Source organism: Pseudoliparis swirei, chromosome 5 (genome assembly GCF_029220125.1).
Source record: "Pseudoliparis swirei isolate HS2019 ecotype Mariana Trench chromosome 5, NWPU_hadal_v1, whole genome shotgun sequence".
In the NCBI taxonomy this organism is placed as follows: domain Eukaryota; kingdom Metazoa; phylum Chordata; class Actinopteri; order Perciformes; family Liparidae; genus Pseudoliparis; species Pseudoliparis swirei.
In genome coordinates, this window is record NC_079392.1 from 18,532,701 (window position 1) to 18,558,397 (window position 25,697).

A 25,697-nucleotide genomic window follows, 5' to 3' on the forward strand; every position below is an offset into this window, starting at 1 on the left:
GTGGTTATCGAGGCGCCATCGTTTACAAATACAAACTGAGATCGATCTGATAAATAGGATTTAAACCAAATTAGTGCCGTGCCTGAAATGCCAATCGACTGCTCCAGTCTCTGTAACAGGATGTCATGGTCAATGGTGTCGAATGCAGCACTAAGGTCTAACAAGACCAGGACAGAGAGGAGTCCTTTATCTGCTGCCATTAAGAGGTCATTTGTAATTTTCACCAGTGCTGTCTCGGTGCTGTGGTGTTTTCTAAATCCTGATTGAAATTTCTCAAATAAACTATTATGATGTAGAAAGTCGCACAACTGATTTGCGACCACTTTCTCAAGGATCTTGGAGAGGAAGGGGAGGTTAGAGATCGGTCTGTAGTTAGCCAACACCTTTGGATCCAGAGTGGGCTTCTTCAGGAGAGGTTTAATAACAGCCACTTTGAAGGAGTGTGGTAAGTGGCCTGTTAGCAGAGACACATTGATAATATCTAATAGAGAGCCGCCAATTAAAGGCAAAACGTCTTTAAGCAGCCTCGTCGGGATGGGGTCCAAGAGACAGGTAGACGTGTTCGAAGTAGAAACCGTTGAAGATAATTGGTCACGGTTGATGGGAGAAAAGCCCTCCAAATATACACCAGGGCATACAGCGGTTTCCAAGGCCATTCCACTTGAGGACAGATTGGCACTGGTTATGGGCAAGAGAATATTAATCTTGTCCCTAATAGTTAAAATCTTTTCATTAAAGAAGTTCATAAAGTCATTACCACTGAGGTTTATAGGAATGCTCGGCTCCACAGAGCTGTGACTCTGTCAGCCTGGCTACAGTGCTGAAGAGAAACCTGGGGTTGTTCTTATTTTTTTCTATTACTGATGAGTAATAGGCTGCTCTGGCATTACGGAGGGCCTTCTTATAAGTTTTAAGACTATCTCGCCAAACTAAGCGGGATTCTTCGAGATTAGTTGAACGCCATATGCGTTATTGGTCTTCTTTTCCCAGAGAAACTGTTGGCTTGTTAGTTTTGACCTGAACCAGCCACTGTCTGACTGTGAATAATAGTAAGTGTTAAATAATGTTAAATTAATGTATGTGTGTGTTTCAAGGTGGAGCTCTAACCTTTCTTCTTCCACATAAGCCTGTTTTGAGACATATGTATATTAACTGACAGAAACTCAAGATCACAAAGAAACCGTATTTCCCTCTGCCGTTTGTCCCCAAAGTTGCAACTACCAGTGATTCACATCAACAGGCAAATTAGAAAGATGAGATGTTATGATTGTGCCTCAAGATGTGAATCATTTCCCAAACAGCTGCTTGTGTAAGTGCCTTCAAAGGCAGGTTCACACACTTAACTTCATGACATTACATGTTGGCATCACATGGGAAACGGATAAAAAGGGAAAGGAGAGGAGCTGTTTGAAGTAGAAAAGTACAGGCATTTAATGGAACAAAGAACATAGAAATGGCTTGTGCAGCTACTTTAAAGTGTGATGCTCTTCCTCAGACAGAGGGTTTTGAGTTGCTATCGAATAAATTAAAATCTGAAATGGTCAACAATACAGGCCTAATGTATGATGAGCAACAACAATGAATTTTCATCTCTCAATCACACGTTACTAACTCTGCTTTATCCCCGGAGTCCTTTTGACTACAAGTCTCATGGGGTCATCGGACCCTATGAGACGACATAGATCCTATCTGCCTGATGGATCATCGAGGTCTGGGTCGTGGAATTCCTGCTCCTGACTACGCCACTGTCCTGTTGAGACTCCGCCCACTGTTGAGACTCCGCCCACTCCTCCTCCCCACCGCCATCTGCCTGATGGATCGTGGAGGTCTCCATCGTGGATTATGCCTACTATGAACTATTCATACACTATGTCACATTCATTGAATGTATTTAAACTCTAAATCTGTCCTTCTGTACACATTACATCTATTGCACCTGTCCATCCTGGAGAGGGATCCTCCTCTGTTGCTCTCCTGAAGGTTTCTTCCCTTTTTTTTTCCCCCTGAAGGGTTATTTGGGAGTTTTTCCTGGTCCGATGTGAGGTTTTGGGGCAGGGATGTCTATGTGTACAGATTGTAAAGCACTCTGAGACAAATTTGTAATTTGTGAAATTGGGCTATACAAATAAACTGAATTTAATTGAACAACAGTGCTGTGTTTAAATGTCCTAATCCACCAAAAATCACAAGCGACCAAAACAGTACAAAGTTCATGGTTTTGGCGTCTTAAAAGTATAACAACACAATAAAGAATGCCAATTACCCTGAAAACAGGGGGAAACAAGCACAGAGAGGGTGAAACAACATTCCTGGTGGAAAAAATGTTGAGCTGTTATCCCCAAATGAAGCAAGTTCTGATTCGTTGTTGAAAACTGCCTACGCTACAGACCAAAACAATAGAAATCTCCCACAATTTAAGCACTTGGTCTCAAAGATTATCTCTCTTATGGAAGTTTGAGTGACATCAGGTGAGTGGTTATGTGTGTGAGAGAAAGAGAGACAGTTCTAAACACAGAAACCATATTGAATGCTTACACACCCACATATAGCAGAAAGTGTATATTTACTTTTGTGTGCCGAAGTGAAATAATAATAAAGGAAATCTAAGAACCACTTGAACTGGTTCCTCTGTGAATTTCTCGTTAAAACTACATGACGTGATGCAGGTACCTGAGAGAGATTATGAAGAGGAAAAATATAATTGTTTTCAGTGGAAAATGTGCATTGTTTTACTCCCATTCTGCCTCCATGTTCATGGTTCGATTATTATCGTCATCCTTCAGCAGAATTATATCTTGCTCAAAGTGTTTTGACAGAAAGAGCTTGTTTCAGGAAATAATTTGCATCGCTGTCTATTTGATAGATAAAAACAACTGTGAAAAGACTTACAATAAATATATGTATGTGTGTTGGTGTGTGTATATGTGTGTTTGCAATCACTTCTCCCACCCAGTATCCTAATTTCATACTTCTTTGTAGGCTAACTTCAGGTAGGTTAAAGTGGCTCAAATCGTCCCACTGTTTTGCGTCAAAGGGTGAAACTTAATAACTCCACTGACCTTAAAAACAGTAACTAGTCCTCTTTTTTCCCCAAAGCACAGATCTCTAAGAACTCAGCAAATGCACTATATATGATGCATATATAATTTAGGACTGCAGCTACAGGTGGCACTGGGATGACATGAAATGGATGAATCATCAGGTTACTACAGATCCGTTAAACTTGTATGATTCATCCATTTCTTCTTATCATAAGTTACAGGAGCCTTACATGAGTTTTACATTTATTTACTTAATCTGGTTGACAGACACACACAAAAACACAAGAATTCAATGCATCTGTTTCATGAATCTTTAACTTTTTGCCACGGTAAGGGAATGGCTCGGAGGATTGCAATGTTGGTCACTCCACCACTTTGGTGCAGATTGAAATCCCAAAAAACGAAGCAATTGGATACACTTTTTATCTAGTACCACCATCACGATGAATTTGGTTTTTGACAAATTACCTGCTGAACTAATGACATTTTCATCAATATCGACTGTGTTTTGTGCGAGTAAGCAAACATTAGCATGGTAACAGCTACAGTAAGATGGTGAACATGGTCAGCATTATATTTGATATACATGTTAGCCAAGTCATTTTGAGCATGTTAGTGTGCTGACGTTGACGTTGACCTATCTTTTGTTTTTGTTTTTCATTTCTGTATATATGTGTTCTATCTAAAAGTAGATTCTCAGAGAGCTGCTCGCATCTTACTTGCTAACTTAATATAAGTATTCCTTATGAAATAATTACTCTTATATTGTAGTGTAGAGAATCAAAACATTATCCTCTGACTGCTCATACAGAGCTTTTCAAAAAAGCACGAAACGTACTCAGATCTTTGTAAAAAAAGATTGAAAATAAAATTGAAAGATCTCAAAGTCCAGTGCACAGTTTGATGAGCAAGACTACACACAATGTTATTTTCAATAGAATCAGTAAAAGAATTACAATTTGAATTGAAAAAAGTTAAATTAACTTTACGGTCTATTGACGTTGGTTCTCTCATCCAAAAGTAATTTTGTGGCGACAATCTATCTTAATTTGTGGAGCAGCAGTTGTCTCATTTTTCTCAGAGAAAAACAGATTTTTTGGGCTTCAATATTTTAGACTCAACATAATTTGCAAGCAGCCATAGTAACAATGTTTGGTAATAAATGACAGAAAGCAAAGTTTAAATTCAAGCTTATGTCACGCCACCTTGATCAAGTGCTTATAAAAGTGTCATACAGTTACAGATAAGTAGGTCAGCACCACTGAGTGACTCAGAGTTTTGTCTTGAGCAAAATGCGCAAGCTAGATTTCAAAGTGAGGTATATGTATTTAACCATTACCCTGCCGCAGTAGCACTGAACAGCATTGAAGCAAAGAGAAGTCTGGAGAGCTGAGAGCAAATACTTGAGGTTAAAAGTATAGCTGTGACCTTTGAATATAAAATTATTGCTCAAACTTAATTCAGCCCACTATGGCCTGGGCCAGCATTAGCAACGAAGCACAGACCTAAAAAACGCAAAATACAATGGAATCTATGTCAAAATTAGAGCATGCACTTTTATCGAGTTGTCCTTTCCTGCTTCCCCTCCTCTCTTTGTTATAAGTTTAACTCCCTCATATGACCTTTGACCTGACAGACATAATTTCCCCAATCTTCTCATTGTATTCCAAATCCTGAGCAACTCATTTTCATAAATGGCAGGCTTTAAGGGGATTATTGTGTCTTGTTGGTGTAGCCAACAGGAGGCTTAACACGAGGCCAACCAACACTGGACTGAACAAAAAGGACAAGTAGGCCTACTGTGGAGGTCCATGTGGTCAGTGTGCAGAGGGGAGCGTACTGGGTTTGAGACTTTTTAACTATGTGTTCCAAACTAGAGGGGCAGAGTTTGAGAGAAGTGGACATTCAGGAGGAATATACTAATACATACATTTTAAGTATGTAAAATGTCCCCTCTGTCTCTCAGTTGGGTTTGGTTGATAGCAGCAACTGGCACAGTTCTATACCGGTCGCTGCTTAACGCCATTGTAAACGTTAGCCACTTGTCTGATCAGATCTTTTCAGGTATCTATTGCCTTGCTCCCCAAATGCCCTTGTTGGAGTAATATCTGTATGGTACTCTTTCTATCACGGCTGTTTGTTACGATTGATTTGGTTATATTTAGTGTTTCAATGATCAGTTTACTGTTTACCAAGCTAGCCACTTTAGTAGCTGTCTGAGGCTAATGTGTTGCTAACACAACATCCTAAGTCAATTCCATTCCAATATCTTTAACCGCTTATCCTATCAGGGTCGCGGGGAGTCTGAAGCCGATCCCAGCTGACGTTTGGACGAAGGCAGGTTACACCCTGGATCCTGGACCCGTGACACCAACAGGCAATCTAGCGTCATCAATCAACCTAAGTTGATAAATCTTTGGACTGTGGGAGGAAGCCTGAGAACCCAAAGAGAACTTACGCTTACACAGGGAGAACATGCACATTCCACATAGATGGGGCCAGCCCGGGAATTGAACCCCTCTTGCTGTGAGGCGACAGTGATATATATCCACCACGCCACCGTGCAGCCCAACATCTTAAGTAGGCTAACTGTTGAATTACTGTTTTGTATTTTACTCTTCTTACTCTAACTCTAGTGGACTATTTGTATGTGTTTACTGTATTAATTAGAGTTGTGCTCTTATTTCTTCTTCTTCTTCCTTTTCTTCTTCTTCTTCTTCTTCTTATTTTTATTATCATTAGACAATGTTTAACTGCTGATAATTCTTTTTCTTGGTATGAAGCTCAGCATCACAAAATTTGATGGCAAGTTTTATGAAGTTAGTTGTAGACATAATTTTCTGCATAATGCAGTTCAAATCAGTGCATTTCTTCTCAGAAGCACATATAGCTACAGGTAAGTAAGTGGCCTCAAGTGGCATCATGTCTGTCATTTGATAACTGCTCTTCAGTTACATAGTTTAAATCAACATCCTTTCACGCCCTACAATTACTTATTATTGGTTCCTGAAGGATCCTTTGATATTATCTGTCATAAATGTGTGATGACCTGCCAAGTGTTTCCTAACCAGTGGCTCTAGTGCACCATCTGCGTCACACTGTGCTCATGACTCAAGCGCATAAAGCAAAGCTGCAGTTAACAATCACGGCCACAAGGTATCGCCACAGAGCAGTAAAACAGTACTGCAGATACCATGGTGTACTATGCTGTACTATGCTGTACTATCTATCTATCTATCTATCTATCTATCTATCTATCTATCTATATCTATCCATCCATCTCTCTCGCTCTATATATATATATCCGATTCAAACTACTAAGGTTTACAAAGGAAATACAATGCTTGACATCGTATACTAATAACAAATTAAAACTGAAAGTAAAATCTAGAAGACTAAAGTAGCCAATATATTGACAAGATGAGATATAGTTGTTTAGCAGTTCAATAATATTATCATTATTAATATTATCATTTTAATCTATATTATTTGTATTTATATGAAAATCTAACTTCTTAATTAACCAATGCTAACATTCAACCATTCAAACACACAAACGCACACACACACGTAAAACACAAGTTGTGTACATGTCAATGGTCCTGCCAATGTATCATTAATTTCATTTGCAAATGACAGATAATCTATTGGGAAGATATTAGCGGTGGCTTTGAGACATTACATTACATTACATTACATGTCATTTAGCAGACGCTTTTATCCAAAGCGACTTGCAATAAGTGCATTCAACCTAGAGTACAAACTAAGAACAACAAGAATACAGGAAGTAACATTTCCTCAATATAGTCGAACTACAAAAGTACCATAAGTAAGTGCTATTTAAGTGCCACTGAAACACAAATCTGTGTTTTAATCCAGATATAGTCGGAAAAGGTGTGTTTTCAGTCTCCGGCGGAAGATGTAGAGACTTTCTGCTGTCCTGATGTCAGTGGGGAGCTCGTTCCACCACTGAGGAGCCAGGACAGCAAACAGTCTGGATTTCGAGTGATTAGCTCGAGGTGCAGGAGTCACAAGTCGATTGGCTGTTGCCGAGCTGAGCGAACATGCCGGGATGTACGGTGTGACCATATCCCAGATGTAGACGGGGCCCGATCCGTTCAGAGCACGGTACGCCAGAACCAGTGTTTTGAAGCGGATGCGAGCAGCCACCGGTAACCAGTGGAGAGAGCGGAGGAGCGGAGTGGTGTGGGTGAATTTCGGGAGGCTGAAGACCAGTCGAGCTGCTGCATTCTGGACGAGCTGCAGAGGTCGGATGGCCTTAGCGGGTAGACTAGCCAGGAGGGAGTTGCAGTAGTCAAGGCGCGAAATGACCAGAGCCTGGACCAGAACCTGTGCCGCCTTCTGAGTAAGAAGAGGACGTATTCTCCTGATGTTGTGCAGCTTGTACCTACAGGAACGCGCTGTCGCAGTGATGTTGGCCGTCAGGGAGAGTTGACTGTCTAGTGTCACCCCGAGGTTCCTGGCAGTCAGGGTAGAGGCCAACACAGAGCTGGTGAAGGTGGTAGTCAGGTCGTGGGTGGGGGAGCCTTTCCCTGGAAGGAATAGTAGCTCGGTCTTGTCAGGGTTGATTTTCAGGTGGTGAGCAGACATCCACTGAGAGATGTCAGTCAGACAGGCAGAGATTCGCGCCGCCACCTGTGTTTCGGACGGTGGAAACGAGAAGATCAGTTGGGTGTCATCAGCATAGCTATGGTAGGAGAAGCCATGCGAACGAATGACAGAGCCGAGAGAATTTGTGTAGAGAGAGAAGAGCAGGGGACCCAGGACGGAGCCTTGAGGAACCCCAGTAGTGAGAGGACAAGGATCAGACACAGATCCTCTCCAAGTTACCCGGTAAGTGCGGTCGTTAAGGTAGGAAGAGAAAAGCGCGAGTGCAGTGCCTGAGATCCCCAGGTCCTGAAGAGAAGAGATAAGGATCTGGTGGTTCACGGTGTCAAATGCTGCAGAAAGGTCTAGAAGGATAAGGACAGAGGAGAGAGAGGCTGCTCTAGCAGTGTGAAGCTGCTCAGAGACAGCAAGGTGGGCAGTCTCTGTCGAGTGGCCGGCCTTGAATCCAGACTGGTGAGGGTCAAGAAGGTTGTTGCTGTGGAGATAGGAGGACACTTGGTTAAAGATAGCTCGCTCCAGAGTTTTGGAAAGAAAAGGAAGAAGAGAGACCGGTCTGTAGTTGCTGACTTCAGACGGGTCGAGCGTGGGTTTCTTCAGGAGAGGGTTGACTCTCGCCTCCTTCAGAGAGTTGGGGAAACAGCCAGTTGAGAGGGAGCTGTTAATAAGATGGGTGAGAAAGGTCAGAAGGTCAGGAGCAATAGCCTGGAGAATGGGAGACGGGACGGGGTCAAGGGCGCAGGTGGTCGGTCGAGCGGAGGTCACCAAGCTAAGAACTTGATTGGGAGACAAGGAGGTGAAAGAGGAAAGAGAGGGGGATGAAGAAGTTAGTGTTGGTGAGGCGATAGAAGATGGATTAGTAAAGGAGGAGCGTATGTCGTCTATCTTGTTTGTAAAGTAGTCGACAAAGTGGCTCGGCAAAATGGTGGAAGGAGGAGGGGGACAGGGGGGATCAAGGAGGTTGAAAAAGATAGAGAAGAGTTTTTTGGGGTTAGAGAAGGAAGACTGAATTTTGGTCAGGTAGAACGAGCTTTTGGCTGCAGAGATAGAGGTGGAGAATGAGGAGAGGAGAGATTGATAGAAGAGCAGGTCTTCCGCTTGATTCGATTTGCGCCATTTTCTTTCTGTCGCTCGCAGGGTGGCTCTCTCGGCAAGCACCGAGTCAGACAACCACTGAGCCGGAGAGGATTTCCGAACCGGTCGTGTCTTAAAAGGACAAAGAGAATCAAGAGATGAAGACAGGGAAGAGAGGAGAGTGTCTGTGGCAGAGTTAGGCTGCATGAGTGAGAAGCAGTCTGTTGAGGGAAGAGCAGATAGGACAGAGGAGGCTAGAGAGGAGGGACAGAGGGTGCGAATGTTGCGGCGTACAGGTGCAGAATCTGTAGATATGTGTGGGTCGTCAGTACCAGAGAGTGAGAGAGAGTAAGAGATGAAGAAGTGATCAGAGACATGGAGAGGAGTTACAGTGAGGTTAGAGGTAAAGCAGTTTCTAGTGAAAATGTAGTCAAGGTGGTTGCCGGCTTTGTGAGTAGGAGGGGAGGGACTGAGTGAGAGGTTAAAGGAAGACAGTAAGAGTAATAGATCACATGACTTCTCTGTCTGGATGTTGAAGTCGCCCAGAAGGATGAGCGGGGGGCCGTGTTCCGAGAAGTTCGATAGGAGGACGTCTAGCTCTTCCAAGAAATCTCCCAAAGAACCAGGGGGACGGTAGAGAACAACAATGTGTAGTTGAGCCGGATGAGTAACCGTCACAGCATGAAACTCAAAAGTCAGTGGGATGAAGAGTGGAAGCGGGTAGGGAGAGAAACACCATGTGGGTGAGATGAGTAAACCTGTACCTCCACCCCGACCAGAGGGTCTGGGTGTGTGGCTGAAGGAGAAGGCCGAGGAGAGAGCAGCCGGGGTAGACGTGTTGTCTGCTGTGATCTAGGTCTCAGTGAGAGCCAGGAAGTCAAGCGACTGCTCCATAGCAAAGCCAGAGATGAAATCGGCCTTGCGGTTGGCTGACTGACAGTTCCAGAGGCCTCCTGTGACAAGGACATATGTGTTGACGTGACTACACCTGTGGGTGTTTCACATATGACCTGTAAACACGTGTGCATATCAGTGAGTGTATCGGTCGAAGGTTGAACTCTGAAGTGTGGACTCAGTTTATCATTGATACAATTTAAAACACAAAATGTCCACACCTGACCGGGGGCATTTGGACATATGTTTACTGCAGGACTAATCAGATGAGCAGTAAAATAAACAAAACAAATGCAATTCAGTGGCCCCTCTCTATTTAGCCGAGGATTAATGAACAGGTTTTATTTATTTGAAAGAAAACCTGTTAAAAGCATCACTAATCCGACTGGAATGAAAAGTTAACGTTTTCGTTGATCACTTGATTCAATTCAATTCAATATAGCCCAATTTCACAAATTACAAATTTGTCTCGGAGTGTTTTACAATCTGTACACATAGACATCCCTGCCCCAAAACCTCACATCGGACCAGGAAAAACTCCCAAATAACCCTTCAGGGGGAAGAAAAAGGAAGAAACCTTCAGGAGAGCAACAGAGGAGGATCCCTCTCCAGGATGGACAGATGCAAAAGATGTAATGTGTACAGAAGGACAGATTTAGAGTTTAAATACATTCAATGAATGTGACAGAGTGTATGAATAGTTCATAGTAGGCATATTCCACGATGGAGACCTCCACGATCCATCAGGCAGATGGCGGTGGGGAGGAAGAGTGGGCGGAGTCTCAACAGGACAGTGGCGTAGTCAGGAGCAGGAATTCCACGACCCAGACCTCGATGATCCATCAGGCAGATATGATCTATGCCGTCTCATAGGGTCCGATGACCCCATGAGACGTGAAGTCAAAAGGACTCCGGGGAGAAAGCAGAGTTAGTAACGTGTGATTGAGAGATGAAAATTCATCCTTAAGGAGAGAAAAAAGAGGAGATAGGTACTCAGTGCATCCTAAAACGTCCCCCGGCAGCTATAAGCCTATAGCAGCATATCAAGGGGCTGGACCAGGGCAAACCTGATTCAGCCCTAACTATAAGCTCTGTCAAAGAGGAAAGTCTTAAGTCGACTCTTAAATGAGGTGACTGTGTCTGCCTCCCGGACTGAAAGGTGGAAGCTGGTTCTATAAAAGAGGAGCTTGATAACTAAAGGCTTGATGAGTTTGACATTAAATGCTTGGTTGCTGCTGTAAATGTTGGATGCTTCTGTTGCAATTGCAACACTGTGAAGGGTGAAGTTAAAAGTGTGACAGTGTCATAGAGAGAGGAAAACATCTATAATGAAGTGTTGGATTGGAAATACTTCATTACAGATATAAAATGTGTCAGTAAATATCTTTATATCTTTTACGTGTTTTTAAAAGGCAGTTGCTGACAAGTTGCTTAAATGTGACAACTAAATGGTATTACTCCGACTAGTCTGCATTTGCACCCTTGTTGTGTATACTCCCGCTTGTGCGACCATGGTGTTTACCTAACTTCAGCTTTTTACTTGCGATTGCATATGAAGTTAAAATCATGATAAAAAACATCATTAAGTAGACAAAGTTGAGAGAGACTTTCAGTAGAGCAGTGAAATGAAAATGTCCATCCAGAGTGAGACTCACTTTATCCTTCATCCCCCATGAATCATGACTATTCATTTGTTCAGAACAGTGGGGCTTTATATCCAGTACATGATCATACCACACTACCCGAGTATGGAGGACTGGGCAGTAGCTTGTAGATCTGCATAACAACAACAACGCTGTGCTTCCTGATAATTTATTCCTGTTAAATGTATTTATAACATGCATAATGATGGGTCTTCTTTACGTGCTGTTGAGAATTAAAGTGTGTAAATACAAATAAAAGCAAAGGAGCTCCTTTGTTGTTGTTTTTGTACTGTAACTGACCTTCTTCAAGAAAAACTAAATGTGGGTTTTGGAAGATCCACAAGCATTCCTCAATCATTTTCTCATGCTGAGAGTGAAAAAAAAAGGAGATTTAAAAACCAAGACAGGCAGATTTTCATATGAGGCTAGCTGAAAGTGCTTTTACAACACATTTCTAGGCCCATATCCATAAATCGATGCGTTTTATAGATTTTTTGCTTCAAGGGTGAAGGTCAACATTTCTCAATATCAGTGTATGACAAATATATTATGATACTTTCACCATTGTGATGCAAATAAATAAGAAAAAGAAGTAGGTAATTTCTCTCTATTTCTGTTTTACCTAAATGTCTTCTTCTTCTGGGTGAGGCCTTCTGACCGCATCATCGCTTTTACAATCTGTACTAATCTACTGGGTTTACGTAAACTCACCTTGTTTGTCTGTGTGTGTGGTGACTCAAGTGTATTTATGAAAAAATTGTGTGTGTGTGTACTAGAGTTAATTTGTATGTGTGTGTTTGACATCCACGCGCTGCTGTTGTGATTTATGTGGGCGTTCATCCATTCCACAGATGGGGGGTGCAGGCCTCAGAGGAATCAGCCTTATTGAATGTCTTGCTGTGTCTCGTATGCATGCTGACTCTGCTGGCCGTGCAGATGGACCACCTTTGATCTTCCATGTTGACCTTTTTCAGGGGGCAAAGGTTAATGGAGCAGAGCACGCTGATTGTCACATGTTTAAACCCCAGTTGCTGTAAACAAGAGATATGTTATCAAATGATAATGGTGCTTTTCCAGCGGCTCTTACATTTTTGAGTGAATGTCCTTCATTTATATCCTTGAAGGGACACTTATGAAACAACTTAATGACAACTCATCTGTCCGAGCTTCTGCTTTCCACTGCATCTCTGAAATGGTGAGGGCTGTGCATCCTTTACCCCTCCCCACCCCCCCCCACACACACACATACATACCCTTCCCCTCCCCCTCCCCCTCCCCTCCCCCCAATCCTTGGCTATTGATTTCCTCTGTGTGTGGCAGACCTGGGGCCTGGTGAGAGGAGACATTTTCTAGGAACAGAGTAGCGCCAGTTCACCATCTTCCCTACCTGCTGCTGCTTAATATTTAATGCCCTGCAGAGCCACTGCAGGGAGCAATGACAAATGAAAGCTTTGTTACTTTTGAAGCATGATCGTTGTGTTGAGATTTGTTTCACTGGCAAACTGTAATCAGCATAACTCATCGTATTTAGAAATAGTGACTTCTGAAATGTGTAAAAAATGAATTAAAACAAAAAATATGTCATAATGGTGTGATTAGAGGTCAAATCCCAAGAAAATTATTTATCTAGCTTGAGCACCACTATGGGTCTATCTGTGCACGTGCCTGATAGATGCACATTTGAGTTTATTTTTGGGTCAATAGTGTTTTTTGAATATGTTGAAGTCAGCAATGTAACACCCTGAAAAGAGCAAACTATTCGTCTTCTGAACTGTTCACTACTCTGCATGCAGCAAGTGTCTAGGGACTGGGAAGTATGGATGGCTTTGTGTAAAGGTGTCGCCAGCCATAAAAGCACACAAGGCTGGAGGTCCGCAGCTTGAGTACAAAAGTATTGGTGCCTTTCAAAAAACCTACTTTACTTGTACTTCCTTGTAGTCTTAAGAGTTTCTACTTCATTCAAAATATATTTATGTAAGGTGAAGGAAGACAGAAAAAAATAACAATGAGTTAAGTTGTAAGTTGCAGTACATTCATCTGCTTGCAGCTGACAGGTAAACAGTCCCAGAGTGTTCAATATACTGATTGATTCTCTTGAACAGAGAAAACCACAAGGTTTGTTTGTATCACTTTATTGTACATTGAAATCATATGCTGAAACTTATATAAATAGAAAAATATGGAGACCATGTATAAAAATAAAAAATGAAAACATTTGAGACTTCAAGAGACTTCCAAGAGACTTGCTCTTGTCTATATCTGTGTTATCCAGTTGTTATGATGACAACACACGATGCAAATGGCCTTGCTCAAAACCAAGCCTTTGCTAAACAAATGTGCTCCTTTCTGTATCTTGATGACTCATGTGCAGCCTGAGTGATAATATTATTTTGACGGAGCAGAAGTACAAAACAGAGGTGGCCATGGAAACCGACAGCATCCAATGGGAGAATAGGATATGGGTGTGGCTGACAAGTCCCGCACACTTCTTTCTGACTGGTCAATAAATAACTTTTTTTCTGCACTCCCAGGGAAGGAGTGACGAGAAAGAATTCACTAGAAGTTTCTATATAAAAATAAAAACTGTCACACTATGTGGGGCTTCAAAAAGACGGATGAAGGAAGCATGTCAATGATTATAGATATTCTCACTATACTTGTCTACTTTCTCACTGACATTTATTTTGACATTAGTCTATATGTAAATGATGGATTTGATGTCATTCATTGTGCATCATGCAATTAAGACTAAGAGTCAGGTTTATCTGAGCCATGAAAGTCACTGATTAATGCTTTCCATTCACTCCTTAACTGTGGTTGATTTGAACAAAGTCCTTTGCTCACGCACACCTGTTCAATAGAAGTGGCCCCCGGGTTTGAATTTGTACAACAAATGGTGAAACAGCTGGACATTTTTTTCGATCAAAAGTTCTGGATATACCTCACAGACAACAATGCAGCAGTGATGCAGCAGTTCAGATGTGCAGGCTAAACTATTAGTCTTTTTTTTCAGTTCAACTTTGCAAGGTTTACATTCTGTCTTTGTGTTCTGCTACTTTCACAAATATGATATCACAGATGAGAGAAGAAAGGTGTTATTGTTTTATGTTTTCACACTTGTTTCATGTCTCAGTGTAGTTACTGAAAGTGATGTGCTGGTTTCTGTTTTGATCATTGTGTGTGAGCTCAAAAAAGCACAAACTAAATGGCATTAATATATAGCATTTTTGATAAGGTTAACAACTACGAACAACACCAAACATGTTTTCGGAAAAACTATTTGCTCCTAAAAAGGCCCAATCCCAAAATTATTCACAAATTTAGTGATACTTGCCTTGGTGTAGTACACACAAGGATTTTACATTATAAAGATGTATCCTAGACTTACATGGTGAAAACTCACAAAGAAAATGGTGAAAGGAACCACACAACATCCCTGTTGTTTCACCACTGACCGACATTCTGGATTGAAAGCTACGGTTAAAAAGTAAACGTACACACATATGGAAATACAGCTTCTCTCTCTAACACAGTGCTAAAGATGGCAGCCTCAGAGAGTCTCCCACATAAGAACTATCTTTATTCAAATCTCAAATCAAGACCCACCTCTTTAGAAGTGCTTTTAATGTGTGATTGTGTGCTCTATGTCTTTATAGCTCTTTTATGATGATTTAAATGTTTGTAAAGTGTCTTTGAGTATTTTTGAAAAGAACAATATAATCATATGTATGATTATATTTCTTCTTCTTCTTTCAGGAATATACAATCTTAATCCTGTAAGCGAGTTACAGCTTGATATCTCCTATTTAAGCCATGTTTATTGGAGATCCAAAATTGCTCATCAGCATAATGAGTTTAAGACTCAATGTTTTACTCTGTGATGAACTAACGGCCTTTTGAGAGTGTTTTCCTGTCTTTCAGTGCATGACAAGTGACCACAATGACTGCAGAACTGATGACTGTGTCCATGTACAAATATGCCTTGCTAATTAAAGTTGTGTAGCTATTACATGAATCTTAAATCAAGAGTAGGATGAAACCAAACTGTGACATGAAACATGTGTTTAAAGGACCAGTGGCTTCAGTGACCATCAGTAAAAATGTATGGGTCTTAAAATCCATGTAACTTGTAAATCTCTGAGATTTACATCAGCCTAAAACTATGACACCATTTGAATGTGCGGATTGTAATCTGTGTACTTGTGTATCTTGACTGGTTCACGATTCATAGAACAATAATAGCAATGGCAAGCTGTAACACATATTTCACGTATTGGCGAAAAAATAGTCTGTCTAGCTTTTTTTTGTGCCACGATATATTCATCCGCCGCGCAGTATATTATGCAATGAGGCAGTAGGGCGAACAACAACCCAAGCGGAGTGATTTAGTGAGGACTACACCCAAGCGCCTCTCCAAATGCAGCGGCTTTTCTTCGTTTCCTAGACCAGAAGAAAGCGGAGACGTGACGGAGTCGGGGGATTCTGCTTGCTGGAGGCTCGTTAAACCACTGATTAATACAGCTTCATCACTGCTTCTTCGTCGCTCAAGAGACGCCTGTGACCTACTCGACCCTCCGTATTTTCCATCTTTGAACTAATCTCACAAACATGTCCTGGCAATCATACGTGGACAGCCTGATGGCTGATGGCAACTGCCAGGACGCGGCCATTGTTGGGTACATGGACGCCAAATACGTCTGGGCATCGTTTGCCGGAGGCACCTTTGCCAACATGACGGTTAGTATGCTCTGTGTGTCCGTTTTAATGGTGACACGAGAGGAAAAAGTAAAATTTCGAAGCTGGTGCGTTTCTCTGCATAGCAAGGCCTCGTTAAATGGGGATAAGACGGGCGGTGTGTGGTACACATGGTACCCGTTGGTCACATCAAGCTGCATTGGCACGTATGAACCCTTGCTGTTCAAACCACCACCCGCTAACTTAGTCGTTTTACCCCTTAATTAAACCACACTCTGTGGTCTCAATGTTAACATTATTTTGTTTTTCGAAATCACTCGGAAACAACCTTAGCCAGTGCCGCGTACTCGAGCTAATGGGGCTAACACTCTAGCTACAGTTAGCTTAGACTAGCCGTGTTAGACTGATGCCGGTCCAATAACATGAGCGAGTGGGACAAAGAACCTGTTTTTCTATCAATTTTCCGGCACGTTATACATTTACATTTGTCTTATGTCCTTTTGTGTTGCATAGTGATGTATGTATTAAGCGCGCAACACCGTCTACCAATGGCGTTGCTGACCAGCTCACGATTAGCTTAAAATCAGGCCGGTCATTCCCGTTGGAGAATCATTACCGGCTAACGCTACTAGCGCAAAGTTAGCCGCGCTCACATGCGCTCTCTGGGTTTCACCCATTCGGCTTCTGTGAATCCCAACGCCGCTGCCGCCCCTTATTTTCCAAGATGGCGGATGTCATTATTCATTTTGTTCATTGAAATGGACCCGGTATCGTTTGGTCCCGGGCGGATTTCTATGGCTTTAATTTGCTGCACATATAACCGATTCGACTGCAGCATTTAACGTAATGTGAAAATAACCCCTTCCCCTCAGTGCAACGGTCGCTTTCCCTCAGCCTCCAATATGTTCTATTAAATAAGTGATGAGTCAATAATGTGTGAAGGTGAATAACATTTGTTCATTTTAACAGGCATGTTGACTAAGACAACGCATGCTACACACACGTGACCTGTGAAGTTGTGCCGCTGCTCCTTTGAGTGTCTGCGCGAGCTGCCGAAACACTAGTCTTATTTTTTTTTGAAAATCTAAAAAAAATGAATGACATCATCGTTTTACCATGTCTATGTGAAAAAAGTTAACTCGAAGGCAAGAGTGTTTACTAGCTTGCTGTTAGCCTTTTCCCCTTTTGGTCCAGTCTCGGGACCTTTGCTAAACACAATCGGGTAAAGCAAAGTTAGACACGAGTAGGTGAAACTGTTCAGTTTTCTGGACCAGATCATTGAACGGAAATGCGATTGACCGGCCGGCCCTTGCATGTCGCTAGCCGCTATGCTAACGTTAGCAGAAATCCTTTTGAGGTTCTTGTGTTTTCCTGAAGGATTTCCTGTGTGCCATGACTCTGCACTTCTGGAGTTAAGGGGCGACGCCTTTTCTGCAAACTGGTTCAAAGAGTATAGCCGGTGAAAAAAACTCATTTAAAACGACAATGCGGTCAAATATGATTGTTTTCACAAGTAAGCAGTAATAGTCTCAAAGTGGAATATTAATAATTTTTTCAGTTTTATGTTTGCGGCTGTAATGGGCATCTTGAGATTTCAGGACATGCTAACTATAGTAAATTGGAGTTAACTGTTTGTTTAAATGGATCATCAGTACTTAGTACCACCTATACTATTGTTAACAAATTATTGTGACCAAATGTAGCTTTTTATATTCAGTTTGACATGCTGTTAATATTTAATTATGTATTATTATTGCACAATTATGTATCTGGGTAAATTGGTTGGCTGTCGTAACACCCCCTTTCTTGGAAAATTGACTTTTAGATATAATGTTGTTTTTTTTTGCGTGAATGTTTTGTACATCTTAATTGATGATTATTCATTTAGATTTTCATTTCTGGTGCTAGTTTAGGCTTATGTGATGTTCTGGCTTCAATGTATACATTTCACATTTAGCTTCTGCACTTGAAAGGGGTACAGCATTAGGACATGCTTTAATTCCTCGATTACCAACATTGTATCCAGGTGTGAAAGGTTGCATTGTGTTTCATGTTTATTCTGCAGGGATATAGGAAATCTTCAGATGCCTACAATTTAAAATCAAGGGAAGCATATTATTCCCTAAAATATATTTGTAGACTTTTGTGGAAAGGATATCCAAGGTCATTCAGGCCTCGCAATGCTCATTTTCTGAATTTGAATCTAACATGTAGAAGTTTTCAAAACTGAATTATTTATTAAACCTTATGTTACGTCTTAAAGCCACACTGGAGGGCTCCATGTGATATTTTTTGTTGGTGTAATGGTTTTAAACGCAAACATTTTAATATTTTTCTTTACAGAAATTATGCCGTAACTCGGTTGTGTCGAAATCCAGCACTGCTAGGCAATGTAGAGGAGAATGAGGAGCTAATGGAAGAGGAAGCATAATTCACTGTTTATTTGGATAGCTCTTAATCTGTCTCCAATGGCTTCAGTGCCCACACTTTGTCTGATTATAATGAAAAAGAATCCACAAATTCAATAAAATAAAATCTGCATTAAAGAAGAAGAAAAAAACCGACATCGCACACATTGATTTTATTTCTGCAAGTAACTTTTTGGATTTCAAAGAGTTGAACTGACTTCTTGTTTCTCCCCCCTAGCCTGGAGAAATTGACGTGTTAATAGGAAAAGACCGCATGGGATTCTTCACCTGTGGGATTAACTTGGGCAATAAAAAGTGCTCCGTAATCAGAGACAGCCTCCATACTGAGAACGACTGGACAATGGACATCCGGACGAAGAGTTCAGGAGGAGAGCCCACATACAACATTTCTCTAGGCAAAGCCACCAAAGGTGAGCACCACGTTCAGTGTTACAATTTTGTAGTGCTACAGAATCTGCGTAACCTGCTTTGACAGTGCTGCTAGTTTAGCTACATTTATAAACTTATGTTGTCTGCATGTGCACTATATATTGAATACGCCCTTCCTCAATATATTACTACAGTGGTGAATGTATGTGAATTACTCTGTTGCCTGTGGTGCCTGTGGATGTCATTTTAGTATGAGCAACTGCATCTCAGCTAAATGTAAGTTTTAGCGGTAAGGGACATTCATATCAAAAGGGTCTTGGTAGAAGACTGTCTTCCATGCCAATGGTATCACCAATTATAGCTCTATTGCAGTTTATAATTTGAATGATATATATTTTGTTGGCATAAGGAATAATAAGAAATCATTGATAAGTTGTTTCTCACATGTTCCCCTCTTCAGTATGTACGTTTTCTAGAGATTTAATGTTTCCGTGCGCCTGACAGTTATTAATTGACTAAATTCTATTAGTCTAGATTTTCACTGAACTACCATTCATTAAGACACTTTCTGGAAAAGGTTTCATTGTTAAAGTAGATGCAAAGTTCATATTTGGGTACGGCTCAGCTGTAAACATAAATTTTTCTCTGGCAAATTGAAAATGTATTTGTTGGCTGTAACTGATAAGCTAGATGTCAACGAGCAGTGAAGCTGCCACGTGATCTGAACTCGGCAAAACTGAAATACTTATCAGACTTCATGACTCACTGAGATCTCACCTGATTCATTTTGAATTAAGTGCTTAAAGGAAATTAGAATTTATTTAAATTGACAAATTATGCATATATTAATTTTTTTAGTCTGTTGCCTCAACAATGCAACATTTAAACTGCAAAAGCCTACATTTATTTTAAAAAAAGGATGGCTTGCAATGCTCTTAGCTGTCAAAATGAACATTTTAGTGGCAACCACGCTTTAGCGTCTACGAGCAATACTTAAATTCTTACCAACTTCTGTGATGCAGACGTAAAGTCTCTTTTATAGGGGCTTGCCTGAGTTGTGCCAAGTGCTCATATTGCCTGTATGGGCCCCAATGCCCTGTCCCCCCCACACACACACACACACACACACTACTAAAACTTAAAGGTGAGACTAAGCTGGCTCCAATTCGCCACTCGCTGGGCCAGGATCTCCAAATCTTAACTGCATGCATCGTCCTATTTCCTGGTTAACACTCTCTACCATCAAGTATGAATCTGCTCATGCTTCCACTCTATTCCTGGTAAAAGACTTCTTCACAGCTCTTCCATGTATTGAGGAGAGGTTCCACAAGCATTCTGCAGTCTCTGCATGTGTGCTGCGTTGTGTGTATTTATTACAAATGAAACTAATAATAGTCTTCTAATTTGGAGTCCAATAAACTAATAGATGCAGGCGGGGAGAAGAACACCAAGCTACTCAAGTTAGTGACGCACCTAAACGATAGTTGATTGCTTGTCTGTCTAAAATGCTCAAGATTTGGATGAGTAAACTTAAATGTACCTCCCAACAGTTGTGAGATTTGTCTGAGACTTGCCGTCATAGATATCGGTCCAAACGAATGGATTGGTTATAAAGTAATCTGGATTCGGTCAAATGGTGGAACAGAATTTGAGAAACACATTTTTCAGAGTAATTACTTTAAATCAATATGTTCTCCAGCTCCAGTGTCCATTTTATATTTACTTAAGGCAAGAATACATTCATGCAATAGTGCATTCAATGCGATTGCTTTTCTGTCAAAATCAGCACGTCAGGTTGATGCATTTACAAATAATGGGTGGCAATCTTGCTCATCTACAAATGACTTAATGTTTGTGGTTTTAGCACAACTAAATCAGTAGTTTGGCTCCAGTCAGAGACGATGGCCCCTGAGATGTGGAAAATTAGCTTGATTTTAATCGATAGTTGATGGCATATCCAACATTGCTTTCGCTCTTGGTGGAAGTTGGTAGATGCCAACATGAAACCCGGACTATAGCTCTGCTTGATTCCTCGTCATCAGGTTGTAGTCTGACGCAGCGCTTTGCATGCTTCCTCTACGCGTCTGCGCCCGCTGTCCTCGCCCTGTCTTCCCAATTGTCATGTCTTGTTTCACTGATATGAAAATGAATGTTTGGGCTCAATGGGCTTCAGACTAAAGCGCTGCTGTGGTTTCTGTGTCGTCCTGCTCTCTAGCCGTCTGTCCTCCTGCTGCTTTTGGCTCTTTTCACTTGTGTGATCTCCACACCTTCTCTAAATGTCCCCTCTGTCTCTTTTCTTTCAGTCATGGTCTTGGTAATGGGCAAAGAAGGGGTCCATGGAGGCGGATTGAATAAGAAGGCATACTCGATGGCAAAATACTTGAGGGATTCAGGGTTTTAGTTTAGATTTGACGTAGCTATTGTGGTGTAGTTGAGGGAGAAAGAAACAAAAAGAAAAATAACATAAAAACAAACAAAACTTTAAAAACGACAAAAAACTAAACAAATTGCTGTCGAGTCCATGTTTCCACTCAATCAGCATTTCTGACAAGGCGCAAGGTTCAGGTGCTGTTCTCAACTATGTAGCCCCACATTTAGCAGGGTGGCAATAAAAAAAAAGTATATTCTTTTCCAGTCCTGCGCTCACCATGTCTGTTCATTTATTTTGTTTTTGTTTGTGTACTCCAGCAATGGTTTTTGTCATGGGGAAGGAAGGTGTCCACGGAGGGCAGCTCAACAAGAAAGCATTTGTTATGGCTGACTACCTCAGGAGGTCCGGATACTAAAGCAGCCGGTACCAGCCACCTAACGGCTCACCCGACCACCCTGTCACATTTCACTCTACTTCAGTGCTAGTTGGTAGTTTCTCTCCTTTATTTTTCTGCCTTCTCGCCTCCCCATTTGTTATCCCATATTTTGTTACACTCTTCCTGTACTCTGAAGCACTACAAGTTGATCCATAGCAAATAAGCATGTTGCTAAGAGGACATTTTCCAGCTAAAATAAATCTGGCAAAATGGTCAATAAAAGCTTTACTGTCAATTTGAAGTAGGCATTTCTGTCACGGTGCCCGGTACTTGATCTCTCCCAATCCCGATCGTACACACTCCCTCCCCGAGAAGCCGATGACTTAAGCGCTAGAGCGGTAACCATGCTCGTCATGTCTTCCTGTTTAAATTTCCTTCATGTGTGGAAGGGGAGACCGCGTATGTCGGTCCACTGCTGTTCCCCTTTCACCCACCACTGCCCCCCCCCTCCTCCTCTTCATCATCACACTCCTTGCCAACAAATGTTTAGTTCTGCCCCATTTCCTGTTTCCTCATCCTGTTTGCTCAAAGTAGGCATCACTACAAACCTGGCAGAAGACTCATCAACTACTTCACATCAACCAACCCAACTCCTCCTTTCAGATTAACTGCCCTGTCCAGAATATGTCTGGGGGGGGGGGGGCTCAGTTGACTGATCATGAGCATTGGTGTTGTCTAGATGCTGGTTGCCGCCTCCCCAACGACACGGGAACCCCATGGACATTCCACAGCAGCCATGGCTCAGGCACTGGATACAGTTTTGTTTGCCAGCTCCTGTAATATATATATATTCTTTTTTTGAAAGGCTGCCATTTTTTTGTCTTATATTTCCCAGCATATAACCATCGAGTGTCCAGTTAGAATGTTCTTTTTCTTTTTTATAGGACCAAGTGTAGTCTAAGCTTGGGTGTGTATACGATTGCTCTAAATCATGTGACGGATGACTGCTAACCTTTTCCTGATGAAGGAAACATGAGAACTCATCATGGTTAAAAATATGAAGCTACAGGGGAGGTGGGAGTCGGAGTATATGATGAAAAAAATCTCGTTTTGTCTTTAGAGAACAAACTGCATTTGTACAAACCCCATGTTTGTTGACAACTACAAAACTGGAATAAATTGCCTTTTACTCTGGTCAGCTGAGTTATGGAGTATCACACGGTCTGTCAGCGGTCAGTACGGCTAACTAACATCCAACTGACAAAAAGATATCTTTCCAAAGTAGAGCTGACTCAATGGGATTGGTTGTGTATCCTGTGCCATAATTGAGATCTGTTGCTGTTGTAAGATGGATTTTACCCACTGTCCAGTCATTCATCGGCTTTTATTTTTAGCTTCAGCTCCACTGTTTCGGCCTTGTGGGATATGTACTCGTAACAAGTTTTTCTGTTTGCTGATTTGTTCATTTCCTTTTTCTTCACCACTTGTTTCTTCTATTTAATGCATTTGATTTCATATGCATAAAACCAAGAAATGCCATAATTGATTTATCACCTTGTTTACAGACGGATCAAATAAATTTATTCCAACCAGATGAATGTTTGCCGTCTTTTCATACTGAATGGGTTTTGTTGGGTCTAATCAGCCATTTGGTAATTCTACTTCACTCGAGGGGCGTCTGTTTAGTTGTCTGGGTGTTAAATGTGTTCTTGACCAGAGTTAACATCTCAACTTGATGACTTTATAGCGAACCTGAAACATTAGTTATCCTCAGATGGAGGTTCGAAACTCAACTTTAAATCGAGCATGGATAAGAAGTAAATTTGAACAATACAAATCCATGATCAAACACTCCAGGATGTCTCCCAAATGACCTTGAATTTGCACTTAGGATGTGGCGACATCTGTCGAGTGTAGATGTCCCATAATCTCCAATTGCTAATGAGCCATGCGGTCTTAAAACCGGCTGATTGTATCGGCTTGGCTTCTTACTGAACTTTGACCTACATGTCAAACTCATACCTGCAATCTTTTCACCTTTTGGCGAAATTCGCCGTTTTGAAATCAATAGGTCATCCACGTGAATAGTGTAGATCCGGAGTTTTTGTTTTGGGTAGGGGGGGGGTTAAATTAGATGGGCGTCGTTTATGAGATTGGAGTGAGACACGGAGAACATGTGATGTGGTCTTCGCAATAAAACATCTTTGATGGGACACGTCGAAGGAACAGGCTCCTCGAACAGTCATGGAACGGGAACAGAATCATGGAACAATCATGGAACAGGCTCAAAGCTCAGCAGAGCACAAGAAAAGAAGAAAAAAAAGGAAGTTGGTTCATGAATGACTAACCATATTATATATAATGATAATGTAAAGTTATTACGGTCCAATCACTGAATTATTCAGAGGACTTTTTTTCTTAAAATGTTTATTTAGATTTGCGGTCAGAACAATCAAGACTAGTTATAAAAGCTTTGAGGTGTCATCAAACAATGTGGATGTGGTGTGGAGACAGTCACCTGCACCCCCGTTGTCACCTTTTTCACCCCTCATGAGTTTGCAGGTATGTAAACTACAGACAACTGGCGCCTGAAGCAAACACTGGGAACTGGATGGGATGAATGTTGGCTACATTACATTTGTCATGAAAGCAGTAAATTATACTTCTTGACCATAAAGTTTCCTTGTCAAGTGTCATTTTCCTTTTATTGAAGTACATTTGTATTGAACAGATATACACAAGCAGAAAAACACTGAAGACATCAACTGAAAGGCAATTTGTTCATGAACAAAAACAATCAAGCTACGTTATGACAAAAGCATATTTACTATAAACTTTATTAAAATGAGATATGGTCAGTTAGATGTGCATTACAAGGCCTATCGACAATAACTGCTTGTTAAATGGAGAGATCGATGTCTGGAGCAGCCGGAAGAAGTTCACCACAGGCAGCGAGGACACTTTCCCCTCGCGTGTCGCCCCACGTTTGAAACAATGTGGCGTCGCACACGGAGCGCACGTCCTGCTTCCAACGCGTTCTCCAACGGGCTTCAGTCGCTCCGATTGAATCAAAGATAATCAAAGTTGTAACCTATAGTGATTCATAGTTTTTATATACACTAAATAAGCGCGCGCTTTGCGTGTCTGGGACTTTTCCCACTCATTTGTGCATCCTCTTTTATACGACTACATTAAGTACAGTATAAAAGTCTACTGTACATCAGTGTCGCCAGGTCTGTCAAATCTGCCAAGCTACGATAAGCCCGCCCACCGACTTCCTGTCACGGTTGGAAATCGGCCCGTTTTTCCGTAATCATGTAAAAAAAATGTTTTAAAAAATCAAGATCTGTAATTGAACTTCTAGGGCGGAGACATTACAATGTCTTGTAAGCAGTGACAGGAAAGATGAAACCGTTTCCCTCAACGAAAGTGTCTGCAGCTGAGCGGTTTAGGAGTGCTTCAGTGACCAGGGCGCTCAGGCTCGGGGGAGGTCGTGCTCCAGGCCTTCCGAGCACGGCTGCTGCATCTGCACCACCACGGACTCCACGGTAACCTCGTCCTCGCTGCTGTCCAGCTCGTCGTCCTCGTCGTCGGAGGACTCCTGGTCCGGCTCCGAGCGCGACGCTCCCGACATGGTGCCGAAGGAGTGGGCGCTGGTGGATGCCAGAGAGCGCAGGAGGGGGGTGCTCTCCGACACCTCCTCGTTCTCGTCGGGGCCGCTCTCCCCCTCCTCCGAGTCGGAGTCGGAGTCGCCGTGCGAGGGCACCACTTTCTGCTTGCACACCGGACACGTCTTCTTGGTTTTGGTGAGCCAGGGGTCCACACACTTACTGTGGTAGGCTGCGGACAGCGGATCGGCAGAAAAGGTTATTCATGTCCAGAACAAGAGATTCAACAACCCGTTTAAGCTTGAAGAGGCCGCTCCCTTGTCCTGAGAAGTTCCTTCATCTATATCGTCTTCTTATTGCCAATGAAAAGAAAAAAAACTGATGAAATGATCCCACTAACAAATATTGCCGGCGTTTTCAAAGCCCAGCGTTGCTCATTTCTCAACACAGATGTTGTCAAGAACAATTTAAAACAACATTAGAGCCACACTGCTCCTTTATTATGATAAAACATAAGCACTGTCGTTTACTTTGAGTGAATCCCAAACACATAAAGATATATAGAGTATAA

General features: G+C 41.8%; 2 protein-coding genes across 4 annotated transcripts in view; one reads left to right on the forward strand and one right to left on the reverse strand.

Annotated features, from left to right (window-relative positions):
• Nucleotides 1-15,677: 15,677 nt before the first annotated feature.
• On the forward strand, nt 15,678-23,112 carry LOC130193439 (profilin-2-like). Of its 2 annotated transcripts, none has more exons than XM_056413875.1 (3): nt 15,678-16,015; nt 18,620-18,812; nt 21,075-21,413. In XM_056413875.1, the coding sequence occupies exons 1-3, from the start codon at nt 15,887-15,889 to the stop codon at nt 21,170-21,172; spliced, it is 420 nt and encodes a 139-aa protein (XP_056269850.1). In that variant the 5' UTR covers nt 15,678-15,886; the 3' UTR covers nt 21,173-21,413. The 2 variants fall into 2 exon arrangements, with proteins under 2 accessions (XP_056269850.1, XP_056269849.1); XM_056413874.1 differs by lacking the exon at nt 21,075-21,413 and adding an exon at nt 21,460-23,112 and having other exon boundaries at nt 15,681-16,015.
• rnf13 (ring finger protein 13) overlaps nt 21,827-25,697 on the reverse strand; it is a 37,615-nt gene continuing 33,744 nt past the window's right edge. For both annotated transcript variants that reach the window (XM_056413871.1, XM_056413873.1), the window contains exon 10: nt 21,827-25,358. In XM_056413871.1, the coding sequence (XP_056269846.1) occupies nt 24,994-25,358 (365 nt within the window). In that variant the 3' untranslated portion in view covers nt 21,827-24,993. The remainder of the gene's footprint in view (nt 25,359-25,697) is intronic.

Excerpts from the sequence above, each read along its gene's own strand:
- LOC130193439 (XM_056413875.1), top strand. The coding sequence starts at position 15,887 with ATGTCCTGGCAATCATACGTGGACAGCCTGATGGCTGATGGCAACTGC. Across the intron at positions 16,016-18,619 it reads GCACCTTTGCCAACATGACG|CCTGGAGAAATTGACGTGTT; the intron begins GTTAGTATGCTC and ends TCTCCCCCCTAG. Across the intron at positions 18,813-21,074 it reads TCTAGGCAAAGCCACCAAAG|TCATGGTCTTGGTAATGGGC; the intron begins GTGAGCACCACG and ends CTTTTCTTTCAG.